This window comes from Salmo salar, chromosome 06, assembly GCF_965601325.2.
Source record: "Salmo salar chromosome 06, fSalSal1, whole genome shotgun sequence".
NCBI classification, from domain to species: domain Eukaryota; kingdom Metazoa; phylum Chordata; class Actinopteri; order Salmoniformes; family Salmonidae; genus Salmo; species Salmo salar.
This window is the reverse complement of record NC_138296.1, coordinates 15258169-15280028: the sequence shown is the minus strand read 5'-3', so window position 1 is coordinate 15280028 and position 21860 is coordinate 15258169. Positions and strand designations below refer to the sequence as shown.

Genomic DNA, 21860 nt, shown 5'->3' with positions numbered 1-21860 from the left:
ACAGGCATAAAGTAAATAAGGCTACAAAGCACCAAGACGTTTTTTATTTTGCACATCCCCCTATCAGGGTAGATCAGCTTTAACTGTCTAAAAAGTTGTAATTCTGTGCAGTGCCAGTGTTGTAAAAAGTATATATATATATATGTATATATAATATTATTTTTGTGTACAAGGTGTCAAAATGAGTCTCTCTGTGAAGATTGAAGAGGGAAGCAGCCCTAGTAACTGTGAAGACACTGAAGAGGAAGCCAGTTCTTCTGGAATGAGTTTATCAGGGAATGAGGAAGCGATGTCACCTAAAATACATGTTCCTGCTGAACAGGACACTTGCAGTGAACTTAAAAGGTAAGCTCATCAAATAGGTAAGTGTGAATGGGCTGAGATTTTTTTTTAAACTTTCGTACGAACCAGTATTGGTTGCGAAGAATGGCGCTGGGATGTTTAGCCACCGTTTACGGGCTCATGACCAATTCTGCTATTTTTTTTGCACTAATCTTAATTTACTTCTACATAATGTTTCCACCATAATTTCCTATGACCAAAAAGAGCTTCTGGACATCAGAACAGCAATCACTAACCTCGATTTGGATGAAGACTACCTCAATGAGACTTCGGCTCAAGGTATACAAATTGCTCACCCAGGACACTAATCCCCGACACTCGGAAGAGAAAAAGACGGCACTATAGGGGCCGCAGTGCGGGCATCCTTAAAAGACGACATCGGTGAGTGGATAGACCGCCTTGACCCTCCATTCTATTGGCGAATGTGCCATCTCGTTCGAGACTATCATATCAACGGGACATTAAGAACTTGATTATACTATGCTTCTCGGAATCATGGCTGAACAAGGACATGGATAATATACAGTTTGCTGTGTTTTCTGGGCATCGGCAGGACAAAACAGCAGATAATAGTACGTTCAGCTGTATAGGGCCATAAGCAAACAAGAAGATGCTCATTCAAAGGTGGCGCTCCTAGTGGCCAGTGATTTTAATGCAGGAAAACATCAATAAGTTTGACTTATTTTCTACCAGCATGTCACCTGTGCAACTAGAGGAAAAAAACTTTAGATCACCTTTACTCCACACACAGAGATGCATACAAACAGGAAGTACCAGTGATGCGCTCAATATGGAAGCGGTCCGATAAAGCGGATGCTAAGCTACAGGACTGTTTCAATTAGCACAGACTGGAATGTGTTCCAGGATTCATCCAATGGCATTGAGTATACCACATCAGTCACCTGCTTCATTAAAAAGTGCATTGACGACGTCATCCCCACAGTGACCACACGTACATATCCCAACTAGAAGCCATGGATTACAGGCAACATCCGCACTGAGCTAAAGTCTAGAGCTGCTGCTTTCAGGGAGTGGGACATTAATCCGGATGCTCATAAGAAATCCCGCTATGCCCTACGATGAACCATCAAACAGGCAAAGCGTCAATACAGGACTAAGATCGAATCCTACTACACTGGCTCTTACGCTCGTCTGATGTGGCAGGGCTTGCAAGCTATCACGAATTACAAAGGGGAACCCATCTGCGAGCTGCCAAGTGATGCGAGGCTACCAGACGAGCTAAATGCCTTGTATGCTCGCTTTCAGCCAAGCAACACTGCATGCTGCAATGCATGAGAGCACCAACTGTTCCGGACGACTATGATCACGCTCTCCGTAGCCGAGGTGAGTAAGACCTTTAAACAGGTTAACATTCACACCAGACGGATTACCAGGACGCGTACTTGGTGCATGCGCAGACAAGCTGGAAACTGTCTTCACTGACGTTTTCAACCTCTCCCTGACTCAGTCTGAAATTCCTGCAATTTTCAAGCAGACCACCATAGTCCCTGTGCCCAAGAACGCCAAGGTAACCTGTCTAAACCACCCCGTAGCACTCACATCTGTAGCCATGAAATGCTTTGAAATGCTTGTCATGGCTCACATCAACACCAGAATCCCTGGACCCACTCAAATTCACATACCGCTCCAACAGATCCACAGATGACGCAATCTCTATTGCCCTCCACACTGCCCGGTCCCACCTGGACAAAAGGAACACCTATGTGAGAATGCTGTTCATTGACTACAGCTCAGTGCTCAACACCATAGTGCCCTCCAAGTTCATCACTAAGCTAAGGACCCTGGGACTGAACACCTCCCTCTGCAACTGGATCCTGGACTTCCTGACGGGCCACCCCAAGGTGGTGAGGCTAGTCAACAACTCATCCGCCACGCTGACGCTCAACACGGGTGCCCCTCAGGGGTGCGTGCTTAGTCCCCTCCTGTTCTCCCTGTTCACCCACAACTGTGTGGCCGTGCACAACTCCAACACCATCATCACAGGGCTGTAGTGGAGAGGGTCAGCAGTTTCATGTTCCACATGTCCACATCACTAAGGACCTATCATGATGCAGACACACCGACACAGTTGTAAAGAGGGCACGACAATGCCTCCTCCCCCTCGGGAGGTTGAAAATATTTGGTATGGGCCCTCGGTTCCTCAGAGTTCTACAGCTGCACCATTGAGAGCATCTTGACTGGCTGCATCAATGTTTGGTATGGCAACTGCTCGGCATCCAACCTCAAGGTGCTACAGAGGGTAGTGCGTACGGCCCAGTACATCACTGGGGCTGAGCTCCCTGCCATCCTGGACCTCTACCAGGCAGTGTCAGAGGAAGGCCCTAAAAATTGTCGAAGACTCCAGCCACCCAATTCATGGACTGTTCTCTCTGCTACCGTACAGCAAGTGGTACCGGAGTGCCAAGTCTGGCCCAAAAGGCTCCTGAACAGCTTCTACAGAGCAGTATGGTTGGTCCTTAAATGTACACAGAGAGCTAGCATCAATGACATGCATGTCAATCTCTCCTTTCTCAAACTAGAGCAGAGATTGACTGCATCACTACATCTTTGTTAGAGGCATTGACATGTTGAAAGCACAGAGCTGTCTGTTCAAACAACTAGCACACAGCTCAGAAACCCATGCATACCCCACAAGACATGCCACCAGGGGTCTCTTCACAGTCCTCAAATTCAGAACAGACTCCCGGAAACGCACAGTTCTACACAGAGCCTTGACTACATGGAACTCTATTCCACATCAAGTAACTCATGCAAGCAGTGAAATCAGATTTAATAAACAGATAAAACTACACCTTATGGAACAACGCGGACTGTGAAAAGGCGCACACACAGGCACACGCATACTCGCACGCATGCTACCACACTACACACACGTACATTTTAATATTGTTGTATGGTGGTACTATACATTTTGTCTTGTAGATATATAGTGGTGAAATTATTATATGATGTACTGTTTTATTAAATGTTTTTGTTTGTTTATTGTGTGATGTGCCTTAATGTGTCTGGACCCCAGGAAGAGTAGCCTTGGGGATCCATAATAAATACAAATACACATAATCCCCAAGCCAATAGACTGCTGAACAGTTAATCAAATGGCTAGCCGGACTATTTACACTGACCCTTGTTTATTAACTACCCTGATTGCCTAGTCACTCTTACCCCTGCCTTCATGTATTTTTAATTATATTTTTGCAAATGTTTATTTATCTTTTTCTTACTTTTGCACTCTGCATTGTTGGGAAAGGGCTCGTAATTAAGCATTTCACGGTAAAGTCTACCTGTTGTATTCGGCGCAAGTGACAAATACAATTTTGATTTTGTCTTTATTTCATGCAATAGGTAAGTGAAACACACATTTTGTTGGAGACAAATTTACTAGATCACTAACCTATACCTAGCTGTAAGTGCATTGACTGGTGACAAATAAGTAACCAACCATAAAAAGCACAGTTACACAAATCAGATATGTGTGTAAACTCGCCTATGTTGGAAATTCTAATCCTGTTTTCTTCAGGGAGGGAGAACTTTCCAATTAACAAAGTTGAGACCTTCAAATAAATGCTTTTTCTTTAGAGCTACAGTCTAGGATTGGTAGATCATTTTACTTAATTGAATCATATCTAGCCATTGATTACATTTTGTTACCCCTTTTTCTCCACAATTTCATCATATCCAATTGGTAGTAGTTACAGTCTTGTCCCATTGCTGCAACTCCCGTACGGACTCGGGAGAGGCGAAGGTCGAGAGCTGTGCGTCCTCCGAAACACAACCCTTCCAAGCTACTCAGCTTCTTGGCACAATGCAGGCTTAACCTGGTGCCAGCCACACCAATTTGTCAGAGGAAACACCATACACCTGGTGACTGTGTGCATGCGCCCGGCCCGCCACAGGAGTCGCTAGAGCGCGATGGGACAAGGACATCCCGGCCAGCCAAACCCTCCACTAACCTGGACGACGCTCGGCCAATTGTGCGTCACCCCATGGGTCTCCCGGTCGCAGCCGGCTGCGACACAGCCCGGTATCGAACCAGGATCTGTAGTAAAGCAGCTAGCACTTCAATGCAGTGCCGTAGACCGCTGCACCACTCGGGAGGCCCTAGCCATTGATTCTTAAAGAATATAACTTAGAAATGCCCCATGAGCTTTGTACAACTGTCTTTCCCAATCAAAACCCAAGATATAAACTTGTTTTAGTGGTTTCTAAACACTAATTGTAAACAAAGTATAGCTTCAAAACTATCCTTTCACGGACTGTCAGTCCTATGAATTTGAGTGGGGTTACATTTCCCTAGCCTCATTTTTTTACCAAAACAAGTGGTGGGGTGGCCATTTTGTTGTTTTTCTCATCCCACACTGTACAGTCTTGGCCTAATGACACAAATATTAATTTTCACAAAGTCTGCTGCCTCAGTGTCTTTCGTTATTTTGTCAGATGTTACTATGAAATACTGAAGTATAATTACAAGCATTTCATAAGTGTCAAAGGCTTTTATTGACAATTACATGAAGTTGATGCAAAGAGTCAATATTTGCAGTGTTGACCCTTCTTTTTCAAGACCTCTGCAATCCGCCCTGGCATGCTGTCAATTAACTTCTGGGCCACATCCTGACTGATGGCAGCCCATTCTTGCATAATCAATGCTTGGAATTTGTCAGAATTTGTGGGTTTTTGTTTGTCCACCCGCCTCTTGAGGATTGACCACAAGTTCTCAATGGGATTAAGGTCTGGGGAGTTTCCTGTCCATGGACCCAAAATATCAATGTTTTGTTCCCCGAGCCACTTAGTTATCCCTTTTGCCTTATGGCAAGGTGCTCCATCATGCTGGAAAAGGCATTGTTCGTCACTAAACCTTTCCTGGATGGTTGGGAGAAGTTGCTCTCGGAGGATGTGTTGGTACCATTCTTTATTCATGGCTGTGTTCTTAGGCAGAATTGGGAGTGAGCCCACTCCCTTGGCTGAGAAGCAACCCCACACATGAATGGTCTCAGGATGCTTTACTGTTGGCATGATACAGGACTGATGGTAGCGCTCACCTTGTCTTCTCCGAACAAGCTTTATTCCGGATGCCCCAAACAATCAGAAAGGGGATTCATCAGAGAAAATTACTTTACCCCAGTCCTCAGCAGTCCAATCCCTGTACCTTTTGCAGAATATCAGTCTGTCCCTGATGTTTTTCCTGTAGAGAAGTGGCTTCTTTGCTACCCTTCTTGACACCAGGCCATCCTCCAAAAGTCTTCGCCTCACTGTGCGTGCAGATGCACTCACACCTGCCTGCTGCCATTCCTGAGCAAGCTCTGTACTGGTGGTGCCCCGATCCCGCAGCTGAATCAAATTTAGGAGACGGTCCTGGCGCTTGCTGGACTTTCTTGGGAGCCCTGAAGCCTTCTTCACAACAATTGAACCGCTCTCCTTGGAGATCTTGATGATCCGATAAATGGTTGATTTAGGTGCAATCTTACTGGCAGCAATATCCTTGCCTGTGAAGCCCTTTTTGTGCAAAGCAATGATGACGGCACGTGTTTCCTTGCAGGTAACCATGGTTGACAGAGGAAGAACAGTGATTCCAAGCACCACCCTCCTTTTGAAGCTTCCGGTCTGTTATTCGAGCTCAATCAGCATGACAGAGTGATCTCCAGCCTTGTCCTCGTCAACACTCACACCTGTGTTAACAAGAGAATCACTGACATGATGTCAGCTAGTCCTTTTGTGGCAGGGCAGAAATGCCGTAGAAATGCTTTTTTGGGATTCAGTTGATTTGCATGGCAAAGAGGGACTTTGCAATTAATTGCAATTCATCTGATCACTCTTCATAACATTCTGGAGTATATGCAAATTGCCATCATACAAACTGAGGCAGCAGACTTAGTGAAAATTAATATTTGTGTCATTCTCAAAACTTTTGGCCACGACTGCTTTCAGAAAGAATTCACACCCCATGACCTATTCCACATTTTGTTGTTACAGCCTGAATTCAAAATGGATTAAAGGCATTTTTCTCACCCATCTACACACAATACCCCATAATGAAAAAACATGTGAAAACATGTTTTTAGAAATGTTTGCAAATATCGAGAAACTTCTCATTTGCATAAGTATTCACACCCCTGAGTTAATACATGTCGTAATCACCTTTGACAGCGATTACAGCTGTGAGTCTTTCTGGATAAATCTCTTAAGAGCTTTGCACACCTGGATTGTACACTATTTGCCCGTTTTTATTATTTTCAAAAGTATTCAAGCTCTGTCAATATGATAATTGATCATTGCAAGACAACCATTTTCAAGTCATGCCATAGATTTTCAAGCAGATATAAGTCAAAACTGTAACTCGGCAACTCCAGTGTCAATTTGGCCTTTTCTTTTAGGTTATTGTCCTGCTAAAAGGTGAATTAACCTCCCAGTGTCTTGTGGAGAGCAGACTGAACCAGGTTTTCTTCTAGGATTTGGCCTGCTTAGCTCCATTACGTTTTTTTTTTGAAAAACTCCCTACTCCTAAACCATTACAAGCATACCCATAACATGATGCAGCCTGCAATATGCTTGAAATTATGGAGAGTGGTACTCAGTAATGTGATGTATTGGATTTGCTACAAACATAACACTTTGTATTCAGGACAAAAGTTATTTGCTTTGCCACAATTTTTGCAGCATTACTTTAGTACCTTGTTGCAAACAGGATACATGTTTTGGAATATTTTTTATTCTGTACAGGCTTCCTTCTTTTCACTCTGTCAATTAGGTTACTATTGTGGAGTAACTACAATGTTGTCGATCGATCCTCAGTTTTCTCCTATCACAGCCATTAAACACTGTAACTGTTTTAAAGTCATCATTGGCCTCATGGTGAAATCCCTGAGTGGGTTCCTTCCTCTCCGGTAATTGAGTTACGAAAGACGCCTGTATCTTTCTAGTGACTGGGTGTATTGATACACCATCCAAAGTGTAATTAATAACTTCACCATGCTCGAAGAGATATTCAATTTCTTTTTTTTTTTACCCATCTACCAAAAGGAAAACGATGGTCTTTGTGGTTGAATTTGTGTTTGAAATTTACTTCTCGACTGAGGGACTTTACAGATAATTGTATGTGTGGGGTAAAGAGATGAGGTAGTCATTGTGAATCCATGCAACATATGTGACTTTTTAAGGAAATGTTTTACTCCTGAATCAAGACATTTCAGCTTTTCATTTTTTATTAATTTGTAAAAATTTTGAAAAGTGTGTAGGCCCATGATCAAAAAATCTCAAATTAACCAATTGTAAATTCAAGCTGTAACACAACAAAATGTGAAAAAAGTAAAAGGCTGTAAATACTTTCCGAAGCTTCAATGTGTTTTATGAGTGAAAGTTGATTATTCTCTGTTGACAGGTTCAAGACAGACAGACCAGTCTCACCAGCACCTAGTGGTATCTCCATGAAGAGTGACAAGTCGATGGCACTTCCTATTTTCTTCAGGGAGGGAGAACTTTCCACTGAACAAAGGTGACCTGAGAAATAACCTGGTTATTGCTTTTCCTTTTATTTATCATCTTATGTATAGATAAAGACTGATGGGTTGTTGACAAACCTCATCAAAGGAAATCTGTTTCCCTCTGCTAACATCTGGATAACCACCTGACCTGCAGCAGCCAATCATATTCCATCTGAGTATGTTGACCAGGTGACAGAGGTACGAGTGTAAAATGACTCACAGAAGGAGGAGTACTTCAGAAAAAGATTCAGTGATGAATATTTTATTTATTATTATTTCTTTACTTTTATTTAACATCTTATGATAGACTGATGTTATTGATCTCTGTGCTAATTTTTACCCAGCAGTACCTCTGAGATGAATGACACGTCAATGGATAACCAACCCAGAGTCCCTACTGATGATGATAAAGTGTGAGTGATCGCAGTTTGCACTGCATCCTACCTATTTTCTATTAATTATATTCACCAGCCATGTGTCTGATGGCATCTGGTACCTTTACTCTGTGCATTTCCAGATAATAGTTCATCATTCAGGACGCGTAATTTAGCTTGTTATTAGATACCTTATCTACAGGACATCATTCAGTCTGACTTTATACTAGAAATGTAGATAAAATAATATGATGACTATAATAGTGAGACTGGACCCAAGGTTTAGTGTAACTATCAGGAGATGCAGAGGGCATTGTCTCTCAGTAAATACACCACATTTTATGCTTTAATCTTCACTGAGTCTAGAAAACTCTAAGATGTCAAACTCTGTGCTGTTTCATCATTGATCACATCCAGGTCAGGGTTTATATTTAAAAAAAATTACCCAAATTTAATTCAATTCCCAAGGAACATGTATCTTTCTTTTCCAAATGTAGGTAGCCAACAGACATCAGATCAAATTTGATGACCAATTTTTGCAGAAATCCAGGTAATTCCAAAGGGTTCACATACTTTTTCTTGCCACTGAAGGAACCCAACAGAAATCCAGGAGAAAACGAAATCCTACTTGAAGAATAGGACATATTCTTTATTTGAGGGCATTGAAGATCAAGTAAAAACAACACCTCTTAACAACATCTACACAGAGCTCTACATCACACAAGGTGGAAGTGGAGAGGTCAATTATGAACATGAGATGAGACAGATTGAGACAACATGCAGATTTCCAGTAGAACAAGAGACATCAATCCAACTCAATGACATCTTCAAACCAATACCTGGACAAGACAAGCCTATCAGAACAGTGCTGACAAAGGGAGTTGCTGGCATTGGAAAAACAGTGTCTGTGCTGAAGTTCATGTTGGACTGGGCTGAAGGAAAAGCAAATCAAGACATCCAGATCATCTTTCCACTTCCTTTTCGGGATCTGAACTTGATGAGAGATACAAATCAAAGTCTGATAGAACTACTTCATCACTCCTTCATAGACACAAAAGAATCAGAATTCTCAGAAAACGAAAAGGTTGTTTTTGTTTTTGATGGTCTGGATGAATGTCGCCTTCCTCTGGACTTCCAGAATAATAAGATCTGCTGTGATGTCACAGAGTCGACTTCAGTGGATGTGCTGCTGACAAACCTCATCAAAGGGAATCTGCTTCCCTGTGCTAATATCTGGATAACCACCCGACCTGCAGCAGCCAATCAGATCCCTCCTGATTGTGTTGACCAGGTGGCAGAGGTACGAGGGTTCAATGACCCACAGAAGGAGGAGTACTTCAGGAAGAGAATCGGCGAGGAGGACCTGGCCAGCAGAATCATCTCACACATAAAAACATCAAGGAGCCTCCACATCATGTGCCACATTCCAGTGTTTTGTTGGATTTCAGCCACTGTCCTAGAAAGACTATTGGTTGAAGCAGAGAGTCGAGAGATCCCCAAGAATCTAACTCAAATGTACGCTCACCTCATGATCTTCCAGTCAAAACTGAGGAGTCAGAACTATCCTGTAGTAGAGCATGCCAAAGATTCTCACTGGGATAAAGAGATGATTCTGGCACTGGGAAAGCTGGCTTTTCAACAGCTAGAAAAAGGCCATCTGATATTCTATGAGGAAGACCTGAGAGAGTGTGGCATTGATATCAAGGATGCGTCTGTGTACTCTGGAGTGTGCACTCAGATCTTCAGAGAAGAGTCTGGGCTTAACCAGATGAAGGTGTACTGCTTTGTACATCTGAGCATCCAGGAGTTTCTGGCTGCACTATATGTGTTCCTCATGTTCACTAACAACAACAACAATCTGATGGCTAAAGAGAGATCCCTCTGCAATAGAAACAGTCTATATGAAGATGCAGTGGACAAGGCCTTGCAGTTTGAAAATGGCCATCTGGACCTTTTCCTCCGCTTCCTTCTAGGCCTTTCACTGCAGTCCAATCAGCATCTCCTACAAGGCCTACTGACACCAACAGGAAGCCGATCACAAAGCAACAAGAAAACAGTCAAGTACATCAAGGAGAAGATCAGGAAGAAACTCCCTCTGAAGAGGTGCATCAATCTGTTCCACTGTCTGAATGAACTGAATGATCATTCTCTAGTGGAGGAAATCCAAAGCTACCTGAGATCAGGAAGTCTCTCAAAATCTACACTCTCATCTCAACAGTGGTCAGCTCTGGTCTTCATGGTGCTGACCTCAGAGAAGCTGGATGTGTTTGACCTGAAGAAATATATCAGATCAGATGCGGCTCTTCTCAAACTTCTCCCAGTTGTCAGATCCTCTAGAACAGCCCTGTAAGTGCTTAGTCAAATTACATTCCATACAGCATACTAATATAAGATAATAATAAACATCAGTTTGCATTACCATTTAGGTTGACAACTCAGTCCCTAAGGGGAGATGTTTTGTTGGCACCTGTGTTTCTTGAGATGAACCTTTTGTTTCACAGGCTGAACGAATGTAAACTCACCAACAAAAGCTGTGAGGCAATAGCTTCTGTTCTCAAATCAAACTCATGCTGTCTGAGACCGCTGGACATGAGTGGCAATAAACTTCAGGATTCAGGAGTGAAGCTGCTCTCTGCTGGACTGGGGGATCCACACTGTAAACTGGAGAAATTGAAGTGAGTGACTTAAAAAATAAATACACATTTATTTAACTAGGCAAGACAGTTAAGAACAAATTCGTATTTACAATGACGGCCTACCCTGGTCAAACCTGGAAGACGCTGACGACGCTGGGCCATTTGTGCACCACCCTATGGGACTCCCAATCACATTTGGATGTGATGCAGCCTGGATTTTGACTGACTTTGTGACTGTCTCCACTGCAAAGGAAAGTGGATGTTGTGTATATATAAAGATGTACATTCTTCATGTTGTAAATGTAGTTATAGATTTGTGTGGATTACTTAGCTGGATCATCTCTTCCCGGGTTGAATGATTGCAACCTCACTGAGAAATGATTTGAGGTGCTGGCTTCAACTCTCTGGGTTCAACTCTCTGGGTTCACCACCTCAAGTTTGAGAGAGCTTGACCTGGGAGGAAATTACCTTCATGAGTAGAGGTGTTCTCTGCTGGACTGGGAAATCCACACCGTAAACTAGGGAAACTGAGATGTATGACTGTTGGATGTTGTTATTATGAAGGTTGAAATGACTACTTAATGTTGTCTATAGCACCATTAGCTAGGTGCACATCCAATTGGTGACAAATATTCTAAAATCAGCATAAATAAAATATGCACATTTTCCCACCAGAGCGATTTCCACAAAATGAACGTGTTGCAGATAAAAGTATAAGCATGATGGTTTCCATCGCACTTTCAACCCTACTGATGGTTTTGTAACTAAAAATGTTGCTTTATATAGCGAATGTGCCCTCTTTGGTATTGGCACTTGTGCTCTAGCCAACAGCTGGCAAATACAGTACGGGTATATGTATATAATGTATATAGACTACATTCGTGGCCAAAAGTTTTGAGAATGACACAAATATTAATTTTCACAAAGTCTGCTGCCTCAGTTTGTATGATAGCAATTTGCATATACTCCAGAATGTTATGAAGAGTGATCAGATGAATTGCAAATAATTGCAAAATCCCTCTTTGCCATGCAAATGAACAGAATCCCCCAAAAAAACATTTCCACTGCATTTCAGCCCTGCCACAAAAGGACCAGCTGACATCATGTCAGTGATTCTCTCGTTAACACAGGTGTGAGTGTTGATGAGGACAAGGCTGGAGATCAATCTGTCATGCTGATTGAGTTCGAATAACAGACTGGAAGCTTCAAAAGGAGGGTGGTGCTTGGAATCATTGTTCTTCCTCTGTCAACCATGGTTACCTGCAAGGAAACTCGTGCCGTCATCATTGCTTTGCACAAAAAGGGAAGGATATTGCTACCAGTAAGATTGCACCTAAATCAACCATTTATTGGATCATCATGAACTTCAAGGAGAGCGGTTCAATTGTTTTGAAGAAGGCTTCAGGCCGGATTGCGGAGGTCTTGAAAAAGAAGAGTCAACACTGCAAATATTGACTCTGCATCAACTTCATGTATTTGTCAATAAAAGCCTTTGACACTTATGAAATTCTTGTAATTATACTTCAGTATTCCATAGTAACATCTGACAAAAATATCTAAAGGCACTGAAGCAGCAAACTTTGTGGAAATTAATATTTGTGTCATTCTCAAAACCTTTGGCCACGACTGTAGACATGATGAGAATATTATGGACAAAAGAGAGACAGCAGCTAAGCATCGATCATAATATCACCAGAATAAGACACTTGATATTTATTGGAAAAGAGTATCAAGCTCATCACCTTGCACATTCACCAAATCAAATCAAATGTATTTATATAGCCCTTCTTACATCAGCTGATATCTCAAAGTGCTGTACAGAAACCCAGCCTAAAACCCCAAACAGCAAGCAATGCAGGTGTAGAAGCACGGTGGCTAGGAAAAACTCCCTAGAAAGGCCAAAACCTAGGAAGAAACCTAGAGAGGAACCAGGCTATGAGGGGTGGCCAGTCCTCTTCTGGCTGTGCCGGGTGGAGATTATAACAGCACATGGCCTAGATGTTCAAATGTTCATAAATGACCAGCATTGTCAAATAATAATAATCATAGTAGTTGTCGAGGGTGCAACAAGTCAGTAACACAAGAGTAAGTGTCAGTTGGCTTTTTCATAGCCGATCTTTGAGAGTATCTCTACCGCTCCTGCTGTCTCTAGAGAGTTGAAAACAGCAGGTCTGGGACAGGTAGCACGTCCGGTGAATAGGTCAGGGTTCCAGCAGGTCTGGGACAACAGGTCTGGGACAGGTTGCCCGTCCGGTGAACAGGTCAGGGTTCCATAGCTGCAGGCAGAACAGTTGGAACTGGAGCAGCAGCACGGCCAGGTGAACTGGGGACAGCAAGGAGTCATCAAGCCAGGTAGTCCTGAGGCATGGTCCTAGGGCTCAGGTCCTCCGAGAGAGAGAAAGGAAGAAAGAGAAAGAGAGAATTAGAGAGAGCATATTTAAATTCACACAGGACACCAGAAAAGACAAGAGAAATACTCCAGATGTGACAGACTGACCCTAGCCCCCCGACACATAAACTACTGCAGCATAAATACTGGAGGCTGAGACAGGAGGGGTCAGGAGACACTGTGGCCCCATCCGATGAAACCCCCGGACAGGGCCAAACAGGTAGGATATAACCCCACCCTCTTTGCCAAAGCACAGCCTCCACACCACTGGAGGGATATCTCCAGCCACCAACATACCATCCCGGGACAAGGCCGAGTATAGCCCACAAAGATCTCCGCCAATGCACAGCCGAAAGGGGGGGCACCAACCCAGACACAAAGACCACGTCAGTGACTCAACCCACTCAAGTGACGCACCCCTCCCAGGGACAGCATGGAAGAACACCAGTAAGCCAGTGACTCAGCCCCCGTAATAGGGGTAGAGGCAGAGAATCCCAGTGGAAAGAGGGGAAACCAGCCAGGCAGAGACAGCAAGGGCGGTATGTTGCTCCAGCCTTTCCGTTCCCTTTCACACTCCTGGGCCAGACTACACTTAATCATAGGACCTACTGAAGAGATGTGTCTTCAGTAAAGACATAAAGGTTGAGACTGAGTCTACGTCTCTCACATGGGTAGGCAGACTATTCCATAAAAATGGAGCTCTATAGGAGAAAGCCCTGCCTCCAGCTGTTTGCTTAGAAATTCTAGGAACAATTAGGAGGCCCGCGTCTTGTGACCGTAGCTTACGTGTAGGTATGTACGGCAGGACCAAATCGGAAAGATAGGTAGGAGCAAGCCCATGTAATGCTTTGTAGGTTAGCAGTAAAACCTTGAAATCAGCCCTTGCCTTAACAGGAAGCCAGTGTAGGGAGGCTAGCACTGGAGTAATACGATCAAATTTTTGGGTTCTAGTCAGGATTCTAGCAACCGTATTTAGCACTAACTGAAGTTTATTTAGTGCTTTATCCGGGTAGCCGGAAAGTAGAGCATTGCAGTAGTCCAACCTAGAAGTAACAAAGGCATGGATTAATTTTTCTGCGTCATTTTTGGACAGAAAGTTTCTGATTTTTGCAATGTTACGTAACCACCCTGTGAAGTTCATCATAATGTATTTCACCTGTAGACTAATAAACTGCCTGCTTTACCGAGTCGTAGTGGGAGGACTACACAACATGTGACTCCAAACGTCCCTCGATATGATGGTTATTATACCAATATTTGCTGATAAACTCGTTTCCGCCGCCATTTCTCAAATAACACATTGCACCGACACAAAAAGATCCCACCTTGTCTAGCGTATTTTGTTTGTCGACATTTGGAAAGGTAACCAGCAAAGTTGCTGTTTCCATCAGGCCTGTTTCCATCCACATGTACTTTACGTGCATATAAAGGTTGGATGGAAACCTGGTTAATGTAGTTATAGATTTGTGTGCATTACTTAGCCGCATCCTCTCTCTCCAGGTTGAATGATTACAACTTAACTGAGAAATCCTGTGAGGTGGTGTCTTCAAATGTCAGCTTAAACACCTCGAGTTTGAGAAAGCTAGACTTAAAGGAAATTAACTCCAGGATTCTGGAGTGAGATTCATCTGTGCTGGACTTGAGAATCCACAATGTAAATTGGAGACACTGAGGTAGAACTATCCCTCATCAAATCAAATTGTATTGGTCGCATTCACATATTTAGCAGATGTTATTATAGCGAAATTCTTGTATTCCTAGCTCCAACTTAGTTTAGTTTATTAATTTGACCATTTAATAAACAAGCACATATAACACTTGAAAAAGCCATACATGCACATGAGTAAAATCATGGAGGACAACACACAAAGTGTGGGACTTATTTCCATTGTTAAATCATGGAGGATAACACACAATAAAGTCTGGGACTTATTTCCATTGTTAAATCATGGAGGATAACACACAATACAGTCTGGGACTTATTTCCATTGTTAAATCATGGAGGATAACACACAATACAGTCTGGGACTTATTTCCATTGTGGTCCTCTTACAGTGCAGTAATATCTAACAATTCACAACAATACACACACACACATCTTAAAGTAAAAGTATGGAATTAAGAAATATATAAATATTAGGAGGACTAATGTTGAAGTCCGGAGTATAAATAATATACACTGCTCAAAAAAAGAAAGGGAACACTAAAATAACACATCCTAGATCTGAATGAATGAAATAATCTTATTAAATACTTTTTTCTTTACATAGTTGAATGTGCTGACAACAAAATCACACAAAAATAATCAATGGAAATCCAATTTATCAACCCATGGAGGTCTGGATTTGGAGTTGGCTGATCCAACTTTGATGTAATGTCCTTAAAACAAGTGAAAATGAGGCTCAGTAGTGTGTGTGGCCTCCACGTGCCTGTATGACCTCCATACAACGCCAAGGCATGATCCTGATGAGGTGGCGGATGGTCTCCTGAGGGATCTCCTCCCAGACCTGGACTAAAGCATCCGCCAAATCCTGGACAGTCTGTGGTGCAACGTGGCGTTGGTGGATGGAGCGAGACATCATATCCCAGATGTGCTCAATTGGATTCAGGTCTGGGGAATGGGCGGGCCAGTCCATAGCATCAATGCCTTCCTCTAGCAGGAACTGCTGACACACTCCAGCCACATGAGGTCTAGCATTGTCTTGCATTAGGAGGAACCCAGGGCCAACCGCACCAGCATATGGTCTCACAAGGGGTCTGAGGATCTCATCTCGGTACCTAATGGCAGTCAGGCTACCTCTGGCGAGCACATGGAGGGCTGTGCGGCCCCCCAAAGAAATGCCACCCCACACCATGACTGACCCACCGCCAAACCGGTCATGCTGGAGGATGTTGCAGGCAGCAGAACGTTCTCCACGGCGTCTCCAGACTCTGTCACGTCTGTCACATGTGCTCAGTGTGAACCTGCTTTCATCTGTGAAGAGCACAGGGCGCCAGTGGCGAATTTGCCAATCTTGGTGTTCTCTGGCAAATGCCAAACATCCTGCACGGTGTTGGGCTGTAAGCACAACCCCCACCTGTGGATGTTGGGCCCTCATACCACCCTTATGGAGTCTGTTTCTGACCGTTTGAGCAGACACATGCACATTTGTGGCCTGCTGGAGGTCATTTTGCAGGGCTCTGGCAGTGCTCCTCCTGCTCCTCCTTGCACAAAGGCGGAGGTAGCGGTCCTGCTGCTGGGTTGTTGCCCTCCTACGGCCTCCTCCACGTCTCCTGATGTACTGACCTGTCTCCTGGTAGCGCCTCCATGCTCTGGACACTACGCTGACAGACACAGCAAACCTTCTTGCCACAGCTCGCATTGATGTGCCATCCTGGATGAGCTGCACTACCTGAGCCACTTGTGTGGGTTGTAGACTCCGTCTCATGCTACCACTAGAGTGAAAACACCGCCAGCATTCAAAAGTGACCAAAACATCAGCCAGAAAGCATAGGAACTGAGAAGTGGTCTGTGGTCACCACCTGCAGAACCACTCCTTTATTGGGGGTGTCTTGCTAATTGCCTATAATTTCCACCTGTTGTCTATTCCATTTGCACAACAGCATGTGAAATTTATTGTCAATCAGTGTTGCTTCCTAAGTGGACAGTTTGATTTCACAGAAGTGTGATTGACTTGGAGTTACATTGTGTTGTTTAAGTGTTCCCTTTATTTTTTTGAGCAGTGTATATGTGTATATGTCACAGGAGGTTGGTGGCACCTTTATTGGGGAGGACGGGCTCATGGTATTGCCTGGGGCGCAATTAGTGGAATGGTATCCAACACATCAAACACATGGTTTCCATTTGTCTTATGCCATTCTATTTGCTCTGTTCCAGCCATTATTATGAGCCGTCCTCCCCTCAGCAGCCTCCACTGGTATATGTGATGGGATGTATAGACATTATGGACAGTATGTGGATAGAATATTTAGTATATCTGAAGAATACGTGCAGTGGGATAGAATAGTATATGTACAGCAGTAGTTGAATAGGATGGACTTGACTAGAATACAGTATATACATATGAAATTAGTAAAACAGTATGTAAGATTAAAGTGACCAGTGTTCCATTATTAAAGTGGCCAGTGATTCCATGTCTGTGTACATACGGCAGCAACCTCTAAGGTGCAGGGTGGAGTAACCGGGTGGTAGCCGGCTAGTGACAGAGACTAAGTTCAGAGTAGGGTACTGGGTGGTAGCTGGCTAGTGACAGTGACTAAGTTCAGAGTAGGGTACTGGGTGGTAGCCGGCTAGTGACAGTGACTAAGTTCAGAGTAGGGTACTGGGTGGTAGCCGGCTAGTGACAGTGACTAAGTTCAGAGCAGGGTACTGGGTGGTAGCCGGCTAGTGACAGTGACTAAGTTCAGGGCAGGGTACTGGGTGGAGTCCGGCTAGTGATGGCTGTTTAACAGTCTGATGGCCTTGTGATAGAAGCTGTTTTTCATTCTCTCGGTCCCAGCTTTGATGCACCTGTACTGACCTCGTCTTCTGGATGATAGTGGGGTGAACAGGCCGGGGCTCGGGTGGTTGATGTCCTTGATTATATTTTTGTCCTTCTTGTGACATCTGGTGCTGTAGGTATCCTGGAGGGCAGGCGGTGTGCCCCCGGTGTTGCGTTGGGCAGACCTCACCACCCTCTGGAGAGCACTGTAGTTGTTCTGTTCTATAACGAGCCTTGATTGAATTCCTGGTGTCACTATTTCTATTACATTTTTCATCTTTAACTCTGAATTGTTGGAAAAAGACCCGTAAATTCATTTTTCACTGTTAGTCTACACCTGCTGTTTAAGAAGCATGTGACAAATACCAGTTTAATTTATCCTGGCCTTGGTCTCTGATGTAGCATAATTGTAGATATTTTGTCAGCAGTTTGTATCATTGTCTTTAGATGTGTCATGGAGTATGTACAATTATCACATGAAATTATGAATCTGGGCACCAGTCCATTATTTGACTAAATTGATACATTTAGTTGTGTTCATTTCAATTAAATAAAAGGTTCAACATATGACATTAAATATTCAAATGACACACCACTACAGATGCTAAATGTACATTTTCTGGAATATTTTATATTGTGGAACTTTCTCCCTCACTTTCCACAGGCTGGCAGGCTGCAGCATCACAGAGGAAGGCTGTACTTATCTTGCTTCAGCTCTGAGGTCAAACCCCTCCCACCTGAAGGAGCTGGACCTGAGTGGAAATACTCCAGGAGACTCTGGAGTAAAGCTGCTCTCTTCTGTACAAGAGGATCCCCTCTATACACTGGAGACACTGAGGTGAGTTTTACTGATCAGTTTCATGAGCACACTGATAAAGTGATCAGTAAGCCATTGTAGACATCCAGACACTGAGTCATATTCAACACATGCTGGTTTCTTATTGGATAAGTTCAGGTAGTCCCTGCCCGTTTTGTTCAGTGTCCTTCTCTTTGATGTCTAGTGAATACTACCCCTATATGTCTATGCTGCTGTATGTGGACTTCTTTATTTCCCAGGTTAAATGATTGAAAGCTCCCTGAGAGTCAGTGAAGGAATGGCCTCAGCTCCAAGTCCTTGGTCGTTGGAGTGCCCTGCAGTTAAATGCTTCTGGGACAGTTACTAAATGTATTTCAAAGTGCATGAATGTAAATATTCAATGCTTCGACTCGACGATGATAACTCCTTGAATCTCTCAGTCAATCAGAGAGCCCTGGCGAAGTGGTGCCAGGAAAATAACCTCTCCCTCAACATCAGCAAACTCATCACTGGGGACATACTGCCTGCCCTGCAGGACAACTACAGCACCCGGTGTCACAGGATCTCAACAACCTTATTGTCTTCCTAGTAACTCTGCTGTACATCTTACCAGACTGATAGCTTTATTTCAGTGTATTAGATGTCTCTGGATTGTCATGTGTGTGTACTAATTGCTTGGATTTTTATTGTAGCACCTTGGGTTTTTGAAAAGCGTGTTACAAATATATATATTTTTTATTATAGTAATGTAGAATTATTTACATTGTATGTAACCCTGTTTTAATCTATGATATACTGTATATTCAAAATTAATAATACAAATGAATAATAGTCAAATTAATTTAATATAAGTAGTATTTAATTTTAACAGTAAAATGAATAATAGTAAAGTTATTCCTACTGCCGTGAATGACTTGAGGCGATATTCAATCTGTATAACTGAAGCGGTACAGATTGCACTATAGAAATGTAAAGGTCCTTTCACATTGAGCTGACATATTCAGCATTTACCAAAAAAATATCTCTATATTTTAAAAGTTTATGTCCTTACAAGTAACTCTGCTGTACGCCTTACCTGTCTTCTTATTTCAGTGTATTATATGCCTCTGTAGTCTTTTTACTATTGACTACTTATTGTAGCACCTCTTACATTCTATGTAACCCTGTGTGTTAATCAATGGTAAACTGTATTTCATATTCTTTAAATATATGAAGTAAAGCTGTTATTCCTTTTGCTGTGTGACATTATGTCCATCTGTGATTAATTGAATGACTTGGTTTCTACAGCTATGAATGTTCATACTCACATTATAGGCCTAACTGTGAACTCAATGGCTTTAAAGGGGGCAAGCGGCAGCTTAAACTATAACAAAGCGGTCACGCTGCCACTGTTTTAGTGAACATTTTTAGGGATGGGGCTGGAAAAATGTAACCACTATCAAATTAATCGAGTTATGGATGCAAGACCTGATATTAAAATGTAACCATGTTTTGAGGCAAAACAGTGTTTGTTTACAATTACATGGTTAACAAACAGAAGTAAAACCAGCTTCTATTATGGGTTATGATTATGTACGACAGTTGAATTAATCTCACGAGTCATTTAAATTATATTCTTGAAGAATCAATGAGTAAATATTAATTTAAGTAGAAAATTGTATGCACCAAATGCAAGTTGCCCCTTTAAAGTGTTCTCTGCTGGTCCAACTAACAAAAATATATGTCACTACTATACCACTTTGTAATAGTTTCAAAATCCTACATCAAGAAACCCATAGAAGCAGCTCGATCAGGTGGCTATTGCTGCCCAAACCTGAATCTAAACAACTTAGAAAATCATTATTATACAAAGTCACCAAACAATGAATTAGATCTGAAAACAGGCAGGATGTTTAACTATTAAATACATTTTATTACACAAGTGAACAATGCCAGTCCGGCCTTTTAGCAGAAAGACAACTCTGAACATCTCATTGTGGGTCTTCTGGTTGGTCAGTAAAGAAAAGCGCCATGCAGTCTCAGCAGCTCCTTACTGTAGTGTGTGTGTGTGTGTCAGTCGGTCAGTCAGTCACCAGGCCGGTGCCGATGGTTTTGTTGCCATCTCCGATAGTGGCCTAGATCTCTCTGCTGCCTTCAACATAATGAACCATCAGATCCTCTCTACCCTCTCAGGGCTGGTCATCACAGGCTCCGCACACTCTTGGATTGCATCCTACCTGGCAGGTCGCTCCTACCAAGAGAGGTGGAGAAGGTCTGAGTCTGGACCATGAGGTCGTGCTACTGTTGTCCCCCATGGATCTGTACTAGGTCCTCTCCTGTTCTCTGTACATAAAGTCAACTGATTCTGTTATATGCTGATTATGCTCACATGGTGTATTTTACCACCACTGTATATACCATTTATTCTAATGGCATATTGACTTAATGTCCCCCACAAGGAAATCGAAGGGGGGACTATGGATCTGTCTCTATACCATTTATTCTAGTGGCATATTGACTTATTGTCCCCCACAATGAAATCGAAGGGGGAACTATGGATCTGTCTCCGTCCGTTAGTACGTTAGTCACACAATATCTCAGACACCACTGGCCTGATTTCGACGAAACTTGGGCTAATGATGCGTCTTGCCATAGAGATCCGGCATTTACAAAATTACACTGATTGGCCCAAGGGGGGCACTATAGTAATCAACTGAAATTCCAAACTTTGAACTTTGAAGTAGGCCTAAATCTTCTGTCCAGTTTGAACTTGAAATGTTGACACTAATTTGACGTGTTTTCTGTTGTCTTGTTATAAAGTGTACTGCCCCTAACACTGCATTTTTATATGGATTTGGCAAATCTTCATTTCTGAATTTCTCATGTTCCTTAATTGTTTGTTCCAAAGGCCAAGTGAAAACGAGACTTGGTAGTTGAAGACTTATTCCTTAAAAGTGCATCCATTCCTCCTCCCTTCATTTAATCACTGATTTGACAGGTGAACAAAGTGCTCATTCACTTCCAAACAGTGATTAGGTTACATTTTTTGTCATTTAGCAGACACTCTTATCCATATATTTTCTTAGTCCCCCATGGGAATCAAACCTACAACTCTGGTATTGTAACCACCATACTCTACCAACTGAGCTACGCAGGACTAGAGTACTTAAATGAAGGGAGAATTTTAAAAAATACTAATAATTTTATTTCACCTTTATTTAACCAGGTAGGCAAGTTGAGAACAAGTTCTCATTTACAATTGTGACCTGGCCAAGATAAAGCAAAGCAGTTAGACACATACAACAACACAGAGTTACACATGTTGTAAAACAAACATACAGTCAATAATACAGTAGAAAAATAAGTC

The 21860-nt window shown here is 42.7% G+C and overlaps 1 protein-coding gene across 1 annotated transcript; it reads left to right on the top strand.

Moving 5' to 3' along the window:
* Positions 1-8790: 8790 nt before the first annotated feature.
* LOC145879735 (NLR family CARD domain-containing protein 3-like) lies at positions 8791-19757 on the top strand. The gene is made up of 4 exons (XM_082976078.1): positions 8791-10558; positions 10714-10887; positions 18383-18556; positions 18775-19757. The coding sequence occupies exons 1-4, from the start codon at positions 8970-8972 to the stop codon at positions 18785-18787; spliced, it is 1950 nt and encodes a 649-aa protein (XP_082832204.1). The 5' UTR covers positions 8791-8969; the 3' UTR covers positions 18788-19757.
* Positions 19758-21860: the final 2103 nt, after the last annotated feature.

What these genes read in the sequence shown, in the direction of transcription:
- LOC145879735 (XM_082976078.1), top strand. Translation starts at nt 8,970, where the DNA reads ATGAGACAGATTGAGACAACATGCAGATTTCCAGTAGAACAAGAGACA. An exon ending in AGATCCTCTAGAACAGCCCT is followed by an intron (nt 10,559 to 10,713) that starts GTAAGTGCTTAG and finishes TTTGTTTCACAG; the next exon opens with GCTGAACGAATGTAAACTCA. An exon ending in TGTAAACTGGAGAAATTGAA is followed by an intron (nt 10,888 to 18,382) that starts GTGAGTGACTTA and finishes CACTTTCCACAG; the next exon opens with GCTGGCAGGCTGCAGCATCA.